This window comes from Tauraco erythrolophus, chromosome Z (assembly GCF_009769465.1).
Source record: "Tauraco erythrolophus isolate bTauEry1 chromosome Z, bTauEry1.pri, whole genome shotgun sequence".
Classification (NCBI taxonomy): domain Eukaryota; kingdom Metazoa; phylum Chordata; class Aves; order Musophagiformes; family Musophagidae; genus Tauraco; species Tauraco erythrolophus.
In genome coordinates this window covers 86,324,473-86,344,538 of record NC_141496.1, presented here as the reverse complement: position 1 = coordinate 86,344,538, position 20,066 = coordinate 86,324,473, and the positions used below count along the sequence as shown (strand labels likewise).

At 41.2% G+C, this 20,066-nt stretch overlaps 1 protein-coding gene across 1 annotated transcript in view; it reads left to right on the top strand.

Moving 5' to 3' along the window:
* ADAMTSL1 (ADAMTS like 1) overlaps positions 1–20,066 on the top strand; it is a 365,777-nt gene that overhangs the window by 164,487 nt on the left and 181,224 nt on the right. Inside the window, exon 2 of the mRNA XM_086629918.1 lies at positions 9,162–9,289. Within this exon, the coding sequence (XP_086486044.1) occupies positions 9,162–9,289 (128 nt within the window). The remainder of the gene's footprint in view (positions 1–9,161; positions 9,290–20,066) is intronic.

Sequence of the window (20,066 nt, the reverse complement as noted above, 5' to 3'; positions counted from 1 at the left end):
TGTTGTGACCCTGTACGCAGACTTAGGCTGGGTGAATATCTGAAGCTTGAGGTCAGTTTACAAAAGCAAGGGAAATGGCTAATACACGCTTCTTCAGTATTACCCTTCCTCTTTGGGGAAGACAGTGGTTCACCTGTGGAGCTGGGAGCTTCAGCCATATGTTGGCCATTTTTTTCTTGAAGCTGATGAACACAGCCCAGCCGGCGCACAGCTTCCGCTTCTCACCACTTAGAAAGCACTTGTCATGCCATAGGGATTGTCACAGATAACAGCTCTACTTTTCTCCTTCCCTTTCTGTGAGCCTCTGTGGTCTCCATCCCACCTGCAGTTCTTGCTACATGGAAGGCGAACCTGAACTCCTCCAGCACAAGATGCACTTTTGAACCCATGCTGCTGGGTGGGTTCCGAATTCTGAAAAGTGATTTCACCCATCCTGCATCTGAACCAGTCCTAGCCTCAAAAACTCTTCTGAGTCAATTAGGCGACAAGTCTGAGGCTGAGCCAGCTTGGACCTGCTCTGTATTGGATCACCCATGCCTGGTGTTTACACCAGCACGGCAGGATTTAAATACAACGGGGTGTTGTAACTGGGGTCTGTGAGAGCAAGAAAGAAAGCTCTTGTATTCACATTGCTCTCCTGGTGTATATTTTCATACGGGTAAGTGGAGTGAGAGATAGGACTGATCTGAGTTTTATAAGGCACTGTTATAAAACGTTATAGGGAGCGCGGCGTGCAGCGTGTTGAAGTGATATGGTGTCAGCTCCATCCTCTGCCAGCAACCCCCCACCCCCAGCTGGCTGCTGCCCTTTTAGAAGAAATGAGCTCACGTTTGGCACATTTCTCGTGGGATACGACTTCCAGTCCAGGTTTGGGAATGGCTGTTTAGCTCCTAAAGTCCTGAGATGGCTGTTTGTTGTTTCTTTCCTGCCTTGTAGCAGACTAGAAGCTGTGTACTCCAGATTATAAGTTTTAAAAGATTGCGTATATACAGCTATATGACTCGTTTCAAGGTGCAAAGAATCCCATGGGACTATGAGGCAGCACTGGCAATATTTTCGCCCTTTAGAGAGCACTTGATGTGTGGAGTTAACAACTGTCAAAGAGTGCAAACGTGTACAATACTGAGACTACAGGCATTCTCTTTTCAGGACGACAGAGTTCACTTTGTCAGTGTTACTTGTACAATAATCATGTCAGGTCATATTTGGTGAGGAAAGGAGAAAGGGTTTCGATTTCCCCCTTGATGAACCTTTGCTTTCCTGTGCAAAAAGGAAAAGATGTCATAATTTCCTTTTTTCTGTTCACTTAGTAGTGAGACTACCTTGCATGACTGTGCTGTAAAGAGTGAAAGAAGACAAAAAGGAACACAGGCCTAAAAAGGACTACCACAGCAAATGTTTATTTATGTCCCTGGAAACTGAGCTAGCTGCATGTGTATCAGGTGTCTTCCTTTAGGGTAAAGAAAAATTATCCACCTATTGCTCTTCCTCTTGCCTGTGTTCACAGGAACAGAATAAGCATTGAAAAACTGCAAGAGGATCTCGGTGAGATTTCCTCTTCTCTCCTTCTCATCAAGGTATCTTCCTCTGTTTCTTCTAAGTGATGGATGGTTTTGATCCTGAAGAAAGAGTAAATTAAAAACTACCCAGAGGGAGATTTGGAGTTTTTTGTTCATTCCTTTTTAAAAGAGTGAAATGAAAAACTAAATCCTGGCCCATTTATCTCCACTAGCAAAGTCTGAGCATAAAGTAATTAGCTAAAGTACACTATATACCCTCACATTTGTGTGCTCGTGTGCCAGTGCCTTCCTTGGGGCGTGGAGTCACTCAGATCAAGGGTTTCCTGTGCCAGGGATTTTCCATAGGAAATGCTCTCTTGATCCCCTCACAGGCCTTCTGCCTGGTCTTGCAAGTGCAAAGGAGGGAAAAATTCTTCAGCTAATTTCCAAGACTATGGAAGCCTGGGGCGAGTGGGCTGATACTGTTCAGCTCACAGCCCCACACCCAGTACAAGGGAGCTGCTGCCCTCCAGGTATCACCACTTCCATCTCAAGATGTCTGATGCTCATTGCAGCTACTTTCCTTTCCAGGTTGTTCACCAGAGAAAACAGTGTTTTAGCACTAGTGTGAACAGTTCTGTAGGCATCCTTTCGATTTGGGCATATGGAACAGCAGGCAGTTAGTCATGGGAGCAATCGTGCATGTGGTCGCTCAGTGTCACAAGTGCAGTAAACAGCTCTGGCAGTTTGAGCACAAGGACATCGTCTCTCTTCATCTTCTTTTAACTTCTGTGAGAGCAGAACTCTCGTTACTTTGGTAAGAGTGCCAGGTAGGCAGGTGTTTCTGGCTTGTGTGGTCCTTCTGGAAGGTGGATGGGTGGCAGGTCTGATGGCCGAAGTCCTCTTTTCATCTTTACATGAGATACAGTCAGGATAATGGTAAGGCAAGATACCTATTGCACCAGGTAAACAGTGTTCATCCATCCTGACCCTGAAGCACACCCCTTGGGAAATGACAATAGGTCAGCATTCATTCCCATTAAGGCCTTGAGTATATTGTTAAGGCTGGCTTGGGCACCTCTGCTTCCATGAGGTGCATGAAATGGGCAAATATCTGCTCAGAGCTGGAGGACAAGTATCGTTATGGGGAATCCTAGTGCTTCTAGAGAATAATGCTCCTCACAAGGATAAGGCTTACTTTATTAAGCCCTTTCTTCAGGGCTTAATGGTACAGTTATTCTGGAAGAGTGGATGTGCTTCAGTCATACAGTACCATTTAAAATGATGTGCAACTCTTTGCCTAGATATGTTGAACATGTTTTTTGTGCATTGCAAACTGGATGTGTCAGAATATTTTACTTATGATGTTTCCAAGATAATTACTCTGAAAAGTTTCAACAGCTGGTCAGGAATGTCTTGCATGTTAACATTTTGTTTGACAGTAATTATCAATATTAATTCAACTGGCTGTGATTTTGTTCTGCCTTGCCTTCCTTCAAAAGCCGGAGATTTCCAAGCAGTTTCCCATCTGAGCTGTAATCCAGCTGTTACCTTGGATGGAATACAACAAAGATACACAACATTGTGCAAATGAGATCTTTTAAATCATATATTTTCATTGGTTGAAGTTTTGAAATACATGTTTCTTAAAAAGAGATGAGGTCACTGGCCTTGTCTGCTGCTGTTACACACCTAGATAAGTGCTGAGAGCAGTTTCTTCCTGATTCACGACAGGCAGCATTTCAGTACTGCATGAAGTATATGTTTGACCTCGGTGTCAAACTAACATCAAAGGATGATCAAGGATTACTCAAAGAGGGAGAACGTATGATTTGGCGAGAATTCATATAGGGATGCGCTCGGACGTATCTGAATAGGGAGGGCAGAAAGACCATGTAACAGGGAAAATACTGGGTTTCTGTCCCTAATATCATTTTCACAGTAGCATAAGACAAGTTTAGGCAATGGCCTCAGAGGAGCTTTGCATGTTGTCACTGACAGTTCATCATACTCCTAAACAGCGGGAATATGATAAGAACCAGATGATTTAAATTTCTTAACCAAACCCAGTGGTGCATATCATCTGGGAAATAACTGTGGCTTAAAGTCTCTATCAGTGCGTTAGTCCAACAAGAGGTTAACTGCATTTTTCAATATCTGTATTGCTGTTTAATCTAGAGAACACCCTGAGTGCTTGAAATGTATGACATTAGCAGCGTTTTACTGAACGAGAAGGATGGAACCCTCGGAAACTGAGGAGCAATTAAACAACATGATCTGCATTTATATGCATTCTTTTCTGCGTGACACTGACAAATAGTTGGATTCTGTAGGGATAGTGCAGTTCCAAACAAAATTTTAAATTCAATTCCAGTATGAGACCAAGATTTATTTTCTGAAGGCTGAACTCCTTTTATAGCTCTCAGGATATGAACAAGAGGTCTTGGTACTTTTCATGTTTCTCCCTCTGCACACCCGCACTCGTGTACACACATGCTCTTGGAAGAAACACAGTCCTCTCATCAGAGATGTGGCTCCTGGATGGCCAGGCAACTGTTGTGATTTAAGGATGTGTGACACTTGTATTTTTTATGTACTACTCCAGATAGTTTAAATGATTTCTGTGTATTGTGTGTTAGTGGAGAGGGTAGGAAAGACACTTTATTCATCTCATAGTCTGAATATAACATGAATGCCTGAGAACTCTAAAAAACTCAGAAATTACTGTTAAACAGTGAAGATGGATTGTTGTTTAAGAATGAAATCAGATACCTAGATCTTCTAGTCTTACTTGATTATGTTAGATTATTTTTGTTTATATTATAAGAAGTCCTTTGTTCAGCTTGTAGTTTAACGACTTTTTTTCCTCTTTTGTAAGCATCTTCATCTGAGTGCCCTACCTGCTGACAGTGATATCATTGTGTACATTTGATCCTTCTTACTTTCTTGTCCAAAACACAAGGTATTCCTTCTCCTTCTCATTGGAGAACTCTTTGGGAGTCCTCAGGCCCATTTCCTCTGGAGCTGCTGTGTTAGGTGGTAGCTTCAGCATCACCCTCAGGTTAAGTGTATATTAGGATAATGAGGGATAAAGACAGAGCTGATTTTGATTACTATTAGCAGATTTATCTGTTTTATGTAGGTCATTGATAAGCAAATTGCTTGCAGGCGACATCCTGTAGATGTCAGGACATCATGAGTTTTGTGTGGACAAAGCAGTAGGTGTTTCCTGGGAAGCTCAGGCTGAGATCCACCTAAAATAGATGGAAGAGGGGAAGGAAGTTCTTCTGATACCAGCAGCAGGGCGTAATGAGCCTCGATGACTGTTTGCATTTTGCTTGTTTGGCGTACAGTGACATTTTGAGAAGCATCAACCTGGGGTACTTCTGGCAGAGATAAAAGACTTTTTCTAAAAAGGAAGTGTTAGTTAAAGGAAGCTTTAAGTGGTGGCAGCTTTACTCCTTGCAGCTTTAAAGGCATGTACTCCTCCCCTGCTTTTTTTCTCTCTTTTTTTTTCTTCTTTTTTTTTTTTTCTGTTTACTATTTATGGCAGAAACTTTAGGGCTTTAAAGGAGTACTGTAGGAGTTCTTGTATTGCAGAACACTGCAATGTTCCTGACTGTTATCAGGAGTATTTTAATGTACGTTCTTCAGTTTAGTTCACTTTATTGAAAGTGGGTGGAAATTATTAATTAGTCGTGTGAGCTACTGTTGAAAAATCTGTGCTAAACAGTGAATTCTTATCTAGTAACGGTGCATATCCTTTGAAACTGCAATAGATGGTCTTCAGATTTAAAATGGCTCTTCAGGCATTGCTAGAATTTCAAGCTCAATCTTAGCTGTGCGGTTCACAGGAGGGAAAACCACTCTACTTTCTTTAACATTAAACATGGATGGAGTTGAAATGAATTATGTTTATTCCACTTGTTAAAAGAAAACTTGGAGCCTGTTCCAGCTTGAGATCACATGCTTTCTGGGAATATATAGGTCTTATAACAAATCTTGGAATGCAAATAACAGGCACATGGCTCTCCTCTGGGTGGGAGTACAATTTATTTCAGAAAAATTTGGACCCTTAGAATGTCTAGCTGTGCTGATGCCTGTAATTCGTGATGAGGTAAGAGTGCTTGGTTCACGTGACTTTACCTTGCAACCCTTTTTAATTATGTCTTTGGGCTTTCAACCAGTGGTGAATGATCAGGACAAGCACCCATTTGCAGTCTGAAGATACTTATTTCCTTGTAAAGTAAAAGCAAAGACACATATTTTCTTTTATCTGACTAAAAGTGCCAACACATATTTTCATTTTTTAAAAAATACCCTTCAGAAAGCAGTCAGTTGAAATAACCTCAGTAAATTGACATGTTGCTCCTCTTGTCTCTCAAGTAAATGTTAATGAGATTGTATCTAGAGGATGGGTCACATCTAGCCATAGCCAGAATTTGATCTCTTATGTTACTTTAATTTTTACATTTATCCTTGAAATTACTGTGTTGAAATTAAATCTTTTTTCATTTTAATAGAGGTAAGGTAAGCTGAGAGTGTCAAATAATTTTTATATGCTCATTAGGCAAATCCGGTATCATTTCTCACAGACTAAATTAATTTACCTTTTTTTTTCCCATCAGTAGATCCAAACCAAAATTACATCATACTAAATGTTACAGCAACAAAAACTTCATTCAATTACCCGTCTAAACTATCTTCCAAAAGCTGTTCTCCAGAAGAAAGTGCTACAGGTGTTTAAAATGCCATTACACACTGTACATCATGAAGCAAATTGAAAATGGAGGTTGGCCACACCATAGGATAATATTATTTGGCATAGCCAACAACCTCCACCTGGCAAAGTGCTAAGATAGGGCAGCAGGATCAGAGTGCAGGTGCTTCAGCAGAGCTGTTTGAAGAAAGCTTGTCTTCTGCCTGCTTGGTTTAGCTTCCTTCTCATTCACAAGATTTACTTGATTAATTATAAAAAAAAACAAATCCTTACAAATTGTGTTGGGTCCCCTTTTCAGCCTTTTAATGTTTTTTTCTTTTAATGTTCTGTTCCTGAACCCCTCTAGTTTGATGGAGTTTTCATTTAACCTCAGCATGCTTTGGACGAGATCCTAAAGGTCTTTCAAAAGCATTGTCTGCTTTCGTGTCAAAAGGCCAAACAGACTCAACCCTATTTAAGTGGCATTTGTGTATTTGCCTTTTAAAATATTCTGGTTTAAAAAAAGGAGTGCTCTTGGCCTTGAAGGGTCCATGATCAGCAACATGAGGAATGCAGCAGGCGACCATCATGAAATGCCGGGAAGCCGCGGCTGAGCGGACAGTCTGGAGCGTTGCTGTGTGCTGGTCCTGCGCCTGACCCTTGCCACTCACTGACATCTTCCTTTTGAAAGAAACAACCATGTATGGTGTGTTTGCAGAGAGGAAAATCCGTTGTTTCTTAACCCGTTCTGTCCAGACAGACTCAGTCTTTAAAATCACGTTTGGACTGAACCTTGATAAAAGCAGTAGTGTGAAGAGAGAGAAAGAAGAGAAAATGGCTGGACAGGTGTCCTGCAAATCTTAATTTTCCTTTAAACAATATCTCCATAGAAATTTACGAATTTGGCATACAGTTTGAGCTCACTTAAGCAGTTTTAATGCGATCAACTTTCATTAGGTTACCACTAATTTATTCTGCCAGTGTAACTCAGAATAGAATCAGGCTTTTGGAAGGAATATAACAGTACAATTACTCTGCCAACCTGAGTAAACTAAGTGCTGATCCATGAGCTAATGACTCTCTTTGGGGCAGGAAGACTGCAATGGGACCATGGGAACAGCACTGGCAATGTTTCATCCTTCAGTTGCGTGGAGCTAATGATTGTCAGAGGGTGCAAACGTGTACAATGCTGAGATTACAGGGTTTCTGTTTTCAGGAGAAGAGAGTTCAGAGTGAAACTTTGGCCTTATCACTGAGCTGAGTATGCAGACAGCTATAAAAGACGTGGGCTTTCGCTTTTGCTAATCTTGCCTCACTGTTTATTCAGTGTCATAGATGACACTAGCGGGTGAACTGCAATCCCCTTGCAGAATTTTATAGGACTAAATGGTTTCCATATGGGAAAATTCTAGCATTATTAATGGTTCACATATATAATGCATTCCTGGCTCTTTAAAAGATACTGAATAGTTAACTTCTTACTTTGATAAATCCTAATTAACACATATCTCATATCCTAACATGCCAGACTCAGTCTTTGCTCTACAGACACAGACTCTTCAGTTTAGGATCTCAGTTATGTGACAAATTAAGTATTTCCCTTAAACAGAAGAATATTGCAACTGCTTACAGCCCTAAGCCATCGCCAATATTTTCCTTTTTGCCTGTGAATAACAATATTCAAGACTGATATATTTCACCAAGTTTCAGATTTCATGACAAAGCTTTTACACAGCTTCGCTGAAGATAAAATTATTTCAGTGTTGAGCTATCTCTGTTTCTCAAATAATCCCTCAGTGTTGAAAGCTAAAGTTGATTCCTCTAACATGGGCTAGCAATGATGTTTGCAGGTGTTCCTCTGTTGAAGGCCTACCATCAAAGTCTCCCTCGTATAGTTGTCTTGCCTTCTCACGTATTCCAAATACGGCTAACAATGCTATTCATCGGGTGTCAGCCCACAGCACAAGCCAAGCTTTACAGGAGAATACTGCCTGGTCTCCACCAGACACAGGCATTTTCCACGCACCTTTGTGTGCTTCTGTAGGTTATTCTTCCAGCAAAACCACATTGCCTATGATAGATAATATCTGTCTAAATGGTTTAAATTATTTGTGTCCTTACAGATTTATGTTTCTGAGGTACGTTTGCATGAACGAGAATGAAATGCTGGATACGCGCATGACTGCGTTATTTGGAGCAGGTTCTGCTGTACATTTATGAGTTAATCCTAGAAAAGCTGAGTGTTTCTCAGTCCATCAACACTGCTTCTCTGTAAAGTTGTTTGCACTCAACCACTGGCATTAACAATAGCATTGCCTGGGTTTGTGCTTGGCATTGGAGAACTCCAGCTCTTAAGGTAGTGTGCACTTTCTTTTTTTAAGTTAGCAAATAGCAAGGACAAAATGGTTAGAGAATCTTTGTCCAGAAAGTTTTATAGGAGATCTTTGGACAGAGAAGAAGTAACGATAGTTCCAGTTCCTTATGGCAAGTGCATTAAAGTTGTTACTTTGAATGCCTCTGTATCATGTTGATTCACTATGTTGTGATTCTGTTTTTCCTCAAGAGCATCTCGGAAGGCACTTTTTAGTATGCTCTTTCGTAGCTTCTAACACAGTGACACAACTTCAAATTACAATATCTAATGTCTACAATACTCCACCTCTTTCTTTTAATCAGGAAAAATCCCTTGCCTCACTGTTGTCCTAAGTGCTCTGTTATAACAGTCATCACCAGCCTCGAATTGAGAGAGAGTATGATACTCAAAGGATGAAAGCAAGTTCATACAGCAACCCCCACCACAAGAAATGGCTGCCAATCAGTAGGAATGCCAGAGAATATCAGGCTTATTCAGGGCTATCAAGGACCAAGAAGATATTCAATGAAAAGAAAGGTTAAGCTAGCAACAATATTTTTTGTCCTTTAAATGATTTTTTCCTGATTTTTTTCCTTCTCCGTCTCCTCAGAGCTCCAGAACAGCTCGCTCGGAGGAAGATCGAGACTCTCTGTGGGATGCCTGGGGCTCGTGGAGCGAATGTTCACGCACTTGTGGAGGAGGGGCTTCATATTCACTGAGACGTTGCCTGAGCAGCAAGTAAGTGGGTGAACGCTTTTTACTTTACTGGTGGGAGAATTCAGCCTACTCTTACGTATCAGACCATAAGAAGTAATCTGTAAAGGTCTTGAACTGTCCTGAACTTTCCAATGCAGTGTCAAAAAATTACAGTGGTGTGTGTTTTAATTCAGGCAAGCAGCCAATGCGTTTGATAAGGCAACACCCTTTTAAAATATGGTGAGAATCTATGGAGATACAAAAGCTGCCTGGACGGCTTGCAAGACTGCCAGCTACTGAAAAGTGAAACCTCCCTACACTTTCACCATTCATACAGTAACACTCTTCATGCACTTGTGCCAGACTACAGCGAATTCACCAGGTTTAGCGCCCCACAGTCTCAGCCACACTGAGACTATAAAAGCGTCATATTGACCCAGCGTGGCATCCAGAGCTGTACAAGAAAGAATGATCATTCTGTTGAGGATATCTTCTGAATTAAATTTCAGGTAGGAAGTCTTCCATACCAGCAAACCCTCCCAAACAGGCAGAAGTAGAACAGCCCAGTGCAAAGGTGAAGTCTGGGTACTCAGTCAGGCATCTGAGATTTTTTTCCTCCCCAGTTACTAGCTTGCAATGGAACATGAACAGGTCATTTGACATCATTTCCACTCTATAGCATACATAAGTTTACCTGCAAGATATTTCTAGCAAATATTACTTCTATCTACTTTAGGAAGACGTTTACCTGCAGTAAACATGTCATAAATGTTTATGGTAACAGATGGTAAACATGGGATAAATATTAACAGATTTCTGATAGAGGATATGAAGGAAAACCCCAGATCCAAACTTTGTTCCTTATTGCCATCTAATATACCTTATATATTATAATATAAAAAACATAATACAGTTTTCCATCCTGCATGTGTTTCTTTTGTATGCTCTTTCATGTGATTCTAAAACTGATGTTAATAAAAAAACCTGCGACAATACTCTCCAAATTGTCTCCTACATCTAACGTTTTAATACATGGTTCTGTTTAATAAGGACAAGAAACAATGCAAGGCATTGACCCACAAGATCAGAAGAGAATACTGTGTAATTTAGCTTTGTCTGTGGACGGTTTGACCTCCTTGTTCCAGCAATTATTGAGTTGACAGTATGCAAAGGTCTGCTGGAAGGAGAAAAGATAGGCAAATGCGTCTACTGCAACCAGTAGAAAGACAGTACTTTTCCATTTCATTTCCATGGGAAAAGAAAAAAAAAATAAATTGGGTTTTAAATGTGGGGCCAAAATCTCATCTTTTGTTAGTTCCATAGCAAACAGCGGTTCTGCAAATACCTCAAAATGGGGAATTGCAGGAACTTATTTTCATTTATAGTGTATCCTTTTCAGACTTAGGGAAATAAATGATCTCCTATAAGTTCCTTTAATGTAAACATGAAACCAGGCATATCAGGAGATCTGGGGAGTTTGACTAATACAAGGACTTGCTGACTACACCTCTGATCCCTCACTGAGAATTGTCTCAGTAGTTTCTAAAGGGGAAAAGTGTTGGAGCTCCATGTCAGTAGTGGTAGTAGTCACAGCGCTCCATAGTATGTGAGTATAGACCACTCCTTCCGGGCAGCCTCTCCCCATCTGCTTCCCTTTGATTCTTGTACTATTCGGGACATCCCTCACGCTACCCCAGTGGAAGAGGGAATAAACTCACCAATCACAGAGTACTTGTTTTTCATACAATGCCTTATTACTGTCCCGTCAGTATGTAAGCAATGCTTCCTACCTGAAGAAACCACCTGCAAACTTTGACCCTTTCAGAAGTGGAAGCCTCCTGTTTCCAGGATAGGAGTTTAATAATGTACACAGCTTTTGCTGTCTAGTAGCAATACGTCATAAATAGTAAAATTTGACCTTGGAGTTAGCACTGTATCAAATGTGTGATAGTTTTTCCTTTTTCCTGATCTGTGTGCAACTGGTAATGAAATAAAGGGTTTAAATGATTAATTTTTGTGCTAGGCAAGCTTTTTAAATTCCTAAGAAAAAGGCAGAGAGAGAGCAGGGGAAAGAAACTCATCCAGACTTTGAAGGTTTGGAACTAAGCCTGTGCACATGAGTATTTCTAACTGGGAAACGCCAGAACAAAATGTCCATCCCTCTGGGACAATTTCTTGGTTGGTACAGTTTATCTCATGTATTTGCAGTGTATAATTTCATAGCAGCATGATGGAAGACACTAGATACTTCTGGCAAATGAAAACAAGCAATACATTTAGATGTTTTCAAACAAACTAATCCTAAATATTTCTCATCCTGGGAGGACTGTTCATAAGGCCTTATGTCTTTTGGTTCTGAGGTGACTCTCAGAGCATAACATGAAAAGAGAGAGCCAAGTGCATCTGCTTTGAAGAAACCCAAGGACTAATTGCCCATTCCTAAACACGGTTAGTATACGCAGCTAAATAAAGGAAATCAATTTTCTTTCCAGCTTTTGTTTGCCAAAGTTATGTTAGTGCTTGTGTTGTTTGTTTTGGGAACATGTTTTGTGTTAGGACTTTGCAGCTGTGATGAAAGAATGGAAAGTGTTAGTGAGAAATTCTATTTTCTAGTGTTTTAGATGGCAAACATTTCAGGGTAGGGGCTGTTTAATAGTACATTTCATTAGAACAACTGGTCCTGATTATGCTGAGGACATTTAGTGTGATAGCAATATGAATAAATATGCCAGTCACACGAGCAGACGGGAGTCGTCAGCTCAGTTCAACTGTGCATCCTAGTATCCCACACTGACAGTGAGCAGCATACGCTTTCTAGTAAAGTAAGGTTGTTTTGGGAATGATTTTAGCAGATAATAGATAAGCAGTCTTTTTTTCAGTCTGGTTAGAAACCCTACCTGTTACCCTTCCTGCTGTTTCCGACTAAAGCGCGAAGCAGGAAACAGTTTGTGTGAGTGTACAGCAGAGCACTGAGCTGGTGACGGAGTCGCATGGATACTGAATCTGGGTTTAAGGGTTCAGAATTTGAGATCATCACTCTTACCCTTAGGAAATCATGTGTAAACTGCTTAATAGAGTGGAGGTTTTCCACCACTAGATGAGGGATGTGTGTTTAGTAGCAGAAGAAGGTCAACGTTAACATCTCCCTGACAAGTTTCCCTCAGTACTAAAAGTGATAGACATTGAAAAAAAAAAAGAAAAAGAAAAAAAAGAGAAAGAAAAAAAAGAGAGAGAGAAAAAAATTGAAATCCCAGCTTTGTTTAGATGCTTCATACTGCTGCTGGAATATGTTTTTTCCCCTTTCCAAATACCTCCTTCACCTGACAGCTACCTTTTGGTAATGCAAGCAAACCACCAGTATGAAATACCCTTTCCAACAGCTCTGCTTGCTAAATTAGCTGAAGTGATTCATTAGTTTGGTTGTTCAGTCCACTGCCATTGCATTCTGCAAGATGAAATCAGTACACCTGCATAAAAGACTCTCAGTTTTATAGTAGTTTAACTCAGTTGATCAGTAAAATAGCCACCAAGACATACCTTTGGAGGTTAGGTTTAATAAACTAGCTAAATTAGGTCAATTTCATGCTGTGCGACATTTTTTACTAAAAGAGAAGAAGCCCAAAATAAATTGGATTTATTTCATTAAGGAGTAATGTTTTCTCATTTTGATCACACAGATTATCAGTATGTAAATCAAGCATCGAATGGTTTGGTGACTGTCAGATGACTGTGGAACAGATGCATGTTATTCACGTTAGTTTAAAGCTGAATAATAGAATAAGAACCCTTTACAACAACTCTGACTAGCACTGGAAAGGGGATACGTCAGATATTATGTGTTTAAAAAACACCGTTTAGAGTTTCAGCTATGTATCTTTGATAGCAAAACATTGTCTATTATTGTGTTGCTGCTTCACAAATTAGTTCAAAATTTAGTCCAAGCATGTGGCTGTGGCCCCTAGTTTCAGGCTACAGCCACAGACTCATCTGTCTCAGGGGCTTAGATTGCAAGACAATCTGAAGTTTTTCACATCTTACATTGTTAAAAGGTCCTTTGAACTTTCTGAGTGAAAATTACAATGGAACAGTTGTTTTAGTTTTTGAGTTACTTCTTTATCAGCATCATGGTTTAGGCCAATCCAGCAACTAAACTCCACACAGCTACTCTCTCACTCCTTCTCCAGGAAAGTGGAGAGGAGAAAAGTATAATAAAAGAACTGGGGGTCGAGACAAGAGCAGAGGGAGCACCCACCAACCACAGTCCAGGGCAAAACAGACTCAGCGTTTTGGGTGAGAAACTGATCTGTGATAGATTTCTCAAAACAAAACAATTTATTAACAGTGACTTAAAAAGGACAAAGGGAAACAAAACTGGTTACTTGAGAGGAAAAAGAGAAAACAAAGCCAGATCCTAAAAACAACACCTCCCCACCCCCCTTTCCTTTTCTTCCCAGCTCTACCTCCCCCGCCAGGGGCGCAGGGGGACAGGGAATGGGGGAGTGCAGGTCAGTTCATCCATATTGTTACTGCTGCTCCTTTCTTAAAGGAGAAGGAGTCCTTACACCATTTTCCCTTGCTCCAATGGATCCCCTACTCACAAGGAAAATCCACAAACTTCTCCAGAGTGAGTCCTACCAGCAGGACGCAATCCTTCCCCATAGGATCGCTCCAGTTGGGGCTTTACCACAGTCTCAGAATCTTAGGGAGCTGTTGCCACTCGCTCCGGCGTGGGTCGTCCCATGGACTCTAGATGCCTCACTACCTCGTCATGCATCCCATGCTCCATTATTAACAGTTACTCATCATGCATCCCATGCTGCACGACCATCCTCAGTCTCAGGCATCTCTTCCCCGATATGGGCTTCTGCACGGGCTGCGAGCAGGTGCCTGCTCCACCGAGCGCATTCCTGGCTGCAGGGGGGCTGCCTGCTGTCTCGCCACAGATTACAGGAGAAACTCAGCTCCCCGAGTTCCCCCAGCAGCTCCACCGCGGCCATCCTCAGCAGGTGGCACCAGCCCGGTGTGGGCAGCCCCCAGCTGGGAGCCAGGGAGCAGGGGCAGTGCCCTCCTCCCTTCTCCTCGCTTCTGGGCAAAGCACACCTTTCCAGTTCCTTTGTCCCAACTTAAGTAGGGCAATTCGCAGAGGCACTGATTGGCTCAACCCCAAGGGGGGATGGGAGTCCGATCTGGTGGAACAAACTCCCTCTCCTGCCACCAGAACCGCCCCCGCCCCCCATCAAACCATCACAATCAGACAGAAGCTAGCATAAATTACTGCAACAATTGTACGATGATATAAATGCAGTCTGCTCCAGTCCTGGCATTACTGAATAAGGTAAATTATGCCACTTTATGAAAATATTCCTATGCTGGTCAGAATGGTAGTTTTCAATACTGTCAGTTTCTACGAATGCTAGAATAAGCCTCTTGCTATCTTAAGGTCTGTAGAATAAAGAGCAAAATATTTTTGCACAAATGCGGTCAAAATTGTTGAATACATCCACAAAAGTAAATAGCTGACTGTCCTAATTTCTGGCTTCTGTGCCTCAGCAAAGTAGCTAAAAATACATAAAATGTTTTCCTAAAGTAGCTAGAAATACATAAGATGCTTTTTAGGTGTTGCTTTCCCTTGTAATCCATTGCTAGAGTTGCCACAAGGATGTTGTATGTCGGTGTTTTGGATGAGAAACTGATCCGTGTTAGAATGAAGGTAGTTATCATCGTACCTATAGATGAGTGATGGATATGGTCTCCATAAATCTGTCTCTGTTGAGAAGCAACCTACCTAACAAAAATGTCTGCGAAGCCTTCACTTGGATGATATACTGTTCATAAGTCCAGGTTCGCTGGAAGACCTCTTGTATATTCATAATTCTTTCAGTAAATCTGTTCTGAAATTTAAATGAAAAAGAATTAAATCATCTGGGCCTTTGCATGATGTGGAGTTTTTGTAAGCCTTACTACCTATAAAAAAGAAGTTAAGATATGATTCTCTAAAGCCCCAAACAATAGATTGTCCATGAGAAAGCATGAGCATTTCAGTGGAGTTGCGCTAATACACGTGATTTAGACCCAGGTTCAAACTTCTTCAAAGCACGGGGAACTTAGGTTCCTGATCAGCACGTTTGTTTTGTAAAGACCAGCTGCAAAACTTGGATCCAGATCCGAGGTCAGGCGTGTTCAAATTTGAGGTGTTAGTACTCTAGGGCCTGAAATATGTTCTAGATGCTATCTTTGTGATACAGCAGGCCAGGTGAAATTTAGTATTGTATTTTCTTTCCACTTGAACAGTGAAGAGATCTCTTGCCATCGTTTTGCTGAAAGGCACTCCTTTAATTCTTGCTTTTTTCTGCCTTTCTTGGCTAGTGAGTGACTGAAAAACATTTGCAACTATAATTGTTTTCTATATATCCGCAATATGTGTTGCATGTGCAAATCTAAAGCTAAAGACACTTTTTAAAGATTCTTAAGAAAACAAAAATTACTGCAGTGACAAACAAACAGGAGAGACTAAATGCGTGAAAATAAACAGTAGTCTGAAAGCACTCTGACAAATTTTTCTCCTTTATTTTTCTCACATTTTATTTTTGATATTTTAATTGGACTAGGCAGTCATATTTTACAGAGAGTTTAGGGAGTGTCATTCAATTCCATCTGTTAGAAAATAACATTCAGCGGCTCTGAAGAATGCAAAGAAGAATTTGCAAATAAAAACCGTAATGAACTCTATTCTGTTCAGCAATTTGTTCAGCAAAAGTCCAAAGTCTGCCTTACTTTTGAGTAAATATAATGCCAACCACAAGCTCCCAGGGTAGCAGAAACTACCCAGGGTAAGAGCTTTGTGGGGGCTGGAGCACTGTTACAGCCACAGCTGATGATTGTTTGTGTAAGATTCCCAACAAAATTCTCAAATCTCAACTGTTCCTCTCATCAAACTTTCAGAATTTAAAATGAATTTGTGACACAAGCCTAACTGTACCTTCAAAAGGAAAGGCTTATCTCTACAAAACCAAGAGATATATTAGCTTTCTCTGGACTCTGTGCTATTTTACCTAGACTGCTAGAAATAGCCCACTTGGGGTATCAGTAGCTGGGCTAGCTACCTTTATGTTACTTTGGTTATTTCTTGCAGTATAATCTACATTATAAACAACTTTAGAACTAGAGATTCTGAAAGGGGCATTCAACACAACTTCAGCAAACATCAGGTTGCCAGAAACTGGTTGTTTTGTAATAATGTCACTGTGAAAGGGACTTTGTCTTTCAGAAACACTGTTTACTTGTCCTTCAATTTCCTAAATAGTCAGTCAGGTTTTGGTTCATGCTAAGTATTAAATAAAAGCATTTTTTCCTTTTTTCTTTTTTCTAATACCATCTCTTTGATATAATGTATATTTATTTCCATATGCCTATAGCCACATTCCATTCTTTTGATTCCAGTGAATTCAGTCTAGATATACAGCAGATTTTCACAGAGTGAGGCCCAGTACGATGGCTTTTTTGTTAGTGCCATACTCATCTCCTTCACATACATGAGCGTCAATGTTTATTTAATGATAGAATGGTTTGAGCTGGAAAAGACCATTAAAGATCATCTAGTCCAACCCCTCTGCCATGGGCAGGGTCATCTTTCAACAGATCAGGTTGATCAAAGCCCAGTTCAACCTAACCTTGAACACTTCCAATGATGGGGAATCCACAACTTCTCTGGGCAACCTCTTCCAGTGTCACTTTACCTGCATCATAAAAAAATTTCTCCTTATGTCCAATCTAAATCTATCCTCTTTCAGTTTAAAATCATTACCCCTTGTCCTGTCAGTAGGGCCTTGGTAAATAGTCTTTCTTCATCTTTCATATAAGCCCCTTTTATATATTAAAAGGCTGCAGTAAGGTGCCCTGGGCCCTTCTTTTCTCCAGGCCAAACACAGAATCATAGAATCACAGAATATATCGAGTTGAAAAGGACCCATAAGGATCAGCAAGTACATCTCCCAGCTCCTCACAGGACTGCCTAAAATTAGGCATATGACTAAGACTATCGTCCAGACGCACCTTGAGTTCTGACAGGCTTGGTGCCACGACCACTTCCCTGGGGAGTCTGTTCCAGTGATCAACCACTCTCTCAGTGAAGAACCTTTTCCTAATGTCCAATTTGAACTTCCCCTGATGCGTTTCATTCTGTTTCTTTGTGTCCTGTCTCTGGACACCAGAGAGAGGAGATCAACACCTCATCCTCTGCTGCCCTCCTAGAGGAAGTTGTAGGCTGTGATGAGGTCACCTCTCAGCCTTCTCCAAGCTGAACAAGCCAAATGACTTCCGCAGCTCCTTGTAAGTCTTGCCCTCAAGGCCTTTCACCATCTTAGTTACCCTCCTCTGGACACGCTCTAGTAGTCTAATGTCCTTCTTATATTGAGGTGCCCTCAACTGCTCACAATACTCGAGGTGGGACCACACCAGTGCAGTGACAGTGGAACAATCACCTCTCTCGACTGACTGGCAATGCTGTGCTTGACGCACCCTAGGACATGACTGACCCTTTTGGCTGCCAGAGGACACTGTTGACTCACATTCAACTTGCCATCAACCCAAACGCCCATATGTCTTTCCACAGGGCTGCTGTCCAGCCTCTCATCCCCTAATTTGTATATATAACCAGGATTATCCATCCCAGGTGGAAAATCCTGCACTTAGGCTTGTTAAATTTCATGCATGGTGATTGCCCAGGTCTGTAATCTATCCAGATCTCTCTGTAAAGCCTCTCTACCCTCAAGGCTGTCCACAGATCCTCCTAGTTTAATATCGTCGGCAAACTTGCTTAATGTACATTTGGTTCCTGCTTCTAGATGATTGATAAAAACATTAAAGAACATTGGCCCTAAAATTGAGCCCTGAGGCTTCTCCTCCTCCTGGGGAACCTCACTAGTGACTGTCCACAAGAGTGATGTGACTTCATTTACTATAGCTCTTTGAGCCCAACCTGTCAGCCAATTGCTCACTCAACCTATTATGGACTTGTCTAGCTGTATGTTGAACATTTTGTCCAGAAGTATACTGTGAGACACAGTATCAAAAGCTTTACTAAAATCCAAAAAATCCACATCTACTGGTTTCCCTTGGCCAACTGAATTGGTGACCTTGTCATAAGAGGAAATTAAGTTAGTTAAACAGGACTTTCCCTTTGTGAACCCATCTTCAACCCCAATTCTCTCAACCTGCCTTCATGGGAGAGCTGTTCCTGCCCTCTGATCATTTTTGTGATGATCCTCTGGATCTGTTCTGACTGATCTATGTCTGTTTTGTACTGGGGACCCCATAGCTGGATGCAATACTCCAGGTGGAGTCTTGTCAGAGTGGAGTAGAGGGAGAGAATCACCTCCCTCGCCCTAACGGTCACACTTCTTTTTACGCAGACCAGAATATGGTTGGTTTTCTGGGCTACGAGCTCACGTTGCTGGCTCCTATGTAATTTTTCATCCACCAGTATACGCAAGTCCTTCTCTGCAGGACTGCTCTCAGTCAATTCATCACTCAGTCTGTATTGATATTGGGGATTGCCCTGACCCGTGTGCAGGACTTTCCACTTGGCCTTGTTAAACATCGTGAGGTTCACATGGGCCCATTCATGCTAAGTATAATACATTATTTACATCAGAATAACTGATTCTCTAATAACAAGATTATGAAAAACATTATTTATGCAAAAGGTAGGCTTTTGGTGGCCACAGATCAGTACTCATGTTTTTGTTTGCCTAGCCAGCTTACTGCATGTGGTGTCTCAAGTTGGTATTTTGGCTCCTGGTTTTGTTTTTTTTCACTTTTTTATTCCTGAAGAAAGAATATTCGTAAGATCTGTAACTAAATTTGCCAGGCAAAGTTAGCTCATTTATTCATGCCCACTTTTCTTGTTTCAAAGTTAACTATTCCTGTAATGTTTCTGGTATTTCACTATTTCAACAAGGTTCAGAAGTCTGTAGGAGACAGTCTCCTAAACATAAAGAACGAAAGATTTTTACAGTTGCAATGCCAAGCTGTATGGCAAAACATACCAGTGCATCTGCACAACCCACTGTGGCAGGCAAGGTGCTTATTAACAAGAAGATATGGAAAAAGTGTTGACTGACTTGGACATGAAGTTGGGCAGACCCAACCAGGCAGTTTGAAAAAGTAGACTCATAAAATCAATGCAGTCCCAATGCATCTTTCGTTTTCATAACAATTTGGTGTCCACACATTTCCTTCATGGGAAGATGAATATGCTGAAAGAATAAAAGATACTCTCTTTCCCCCAGAGAAGGACAAACACAAAAATTGTATTGAGGACAAGAGGGGCTTATAACACTCTCCAGCATTTGGGAAAGAGGTAAGAGCAACAGGGTAAGGAAACAGAGATGCAAGACGGTGTTTCTGTGTGTGCTGGCACCAGGAGGAGAGGGCTGGTACAGCTTGCCTAAGGTCTTGTGGGAGGAGAAAGGTCCACGGCATACTTTTCTCACAAGTACAGTGCAGAAACCAGAATCCGGCCCAGAAGAATAGTTATTAAGGGGTGTGAAAATAAAGGAGAGTGAGGGTTGTCCAACATTACATCAACTTTCAAACCCCTAGAATGAACAGTTGCATCAAGATTCACGTCCACAAAAATAACCCACCTCTGGTTCATAGTTACTTGCTTATGTGGAGACTTGTTTCTAAAGAAAAGCATTTCAAACTTTGATGACTGCTGAGAGTGGCAGGAGTTGATGAGGTCCTTCTCTGCAAATCTCTTTCATCGTCTCTGGTAATTACAGACAAAGGCAACTTTGGCATGGGGTTGTTGTTCTTT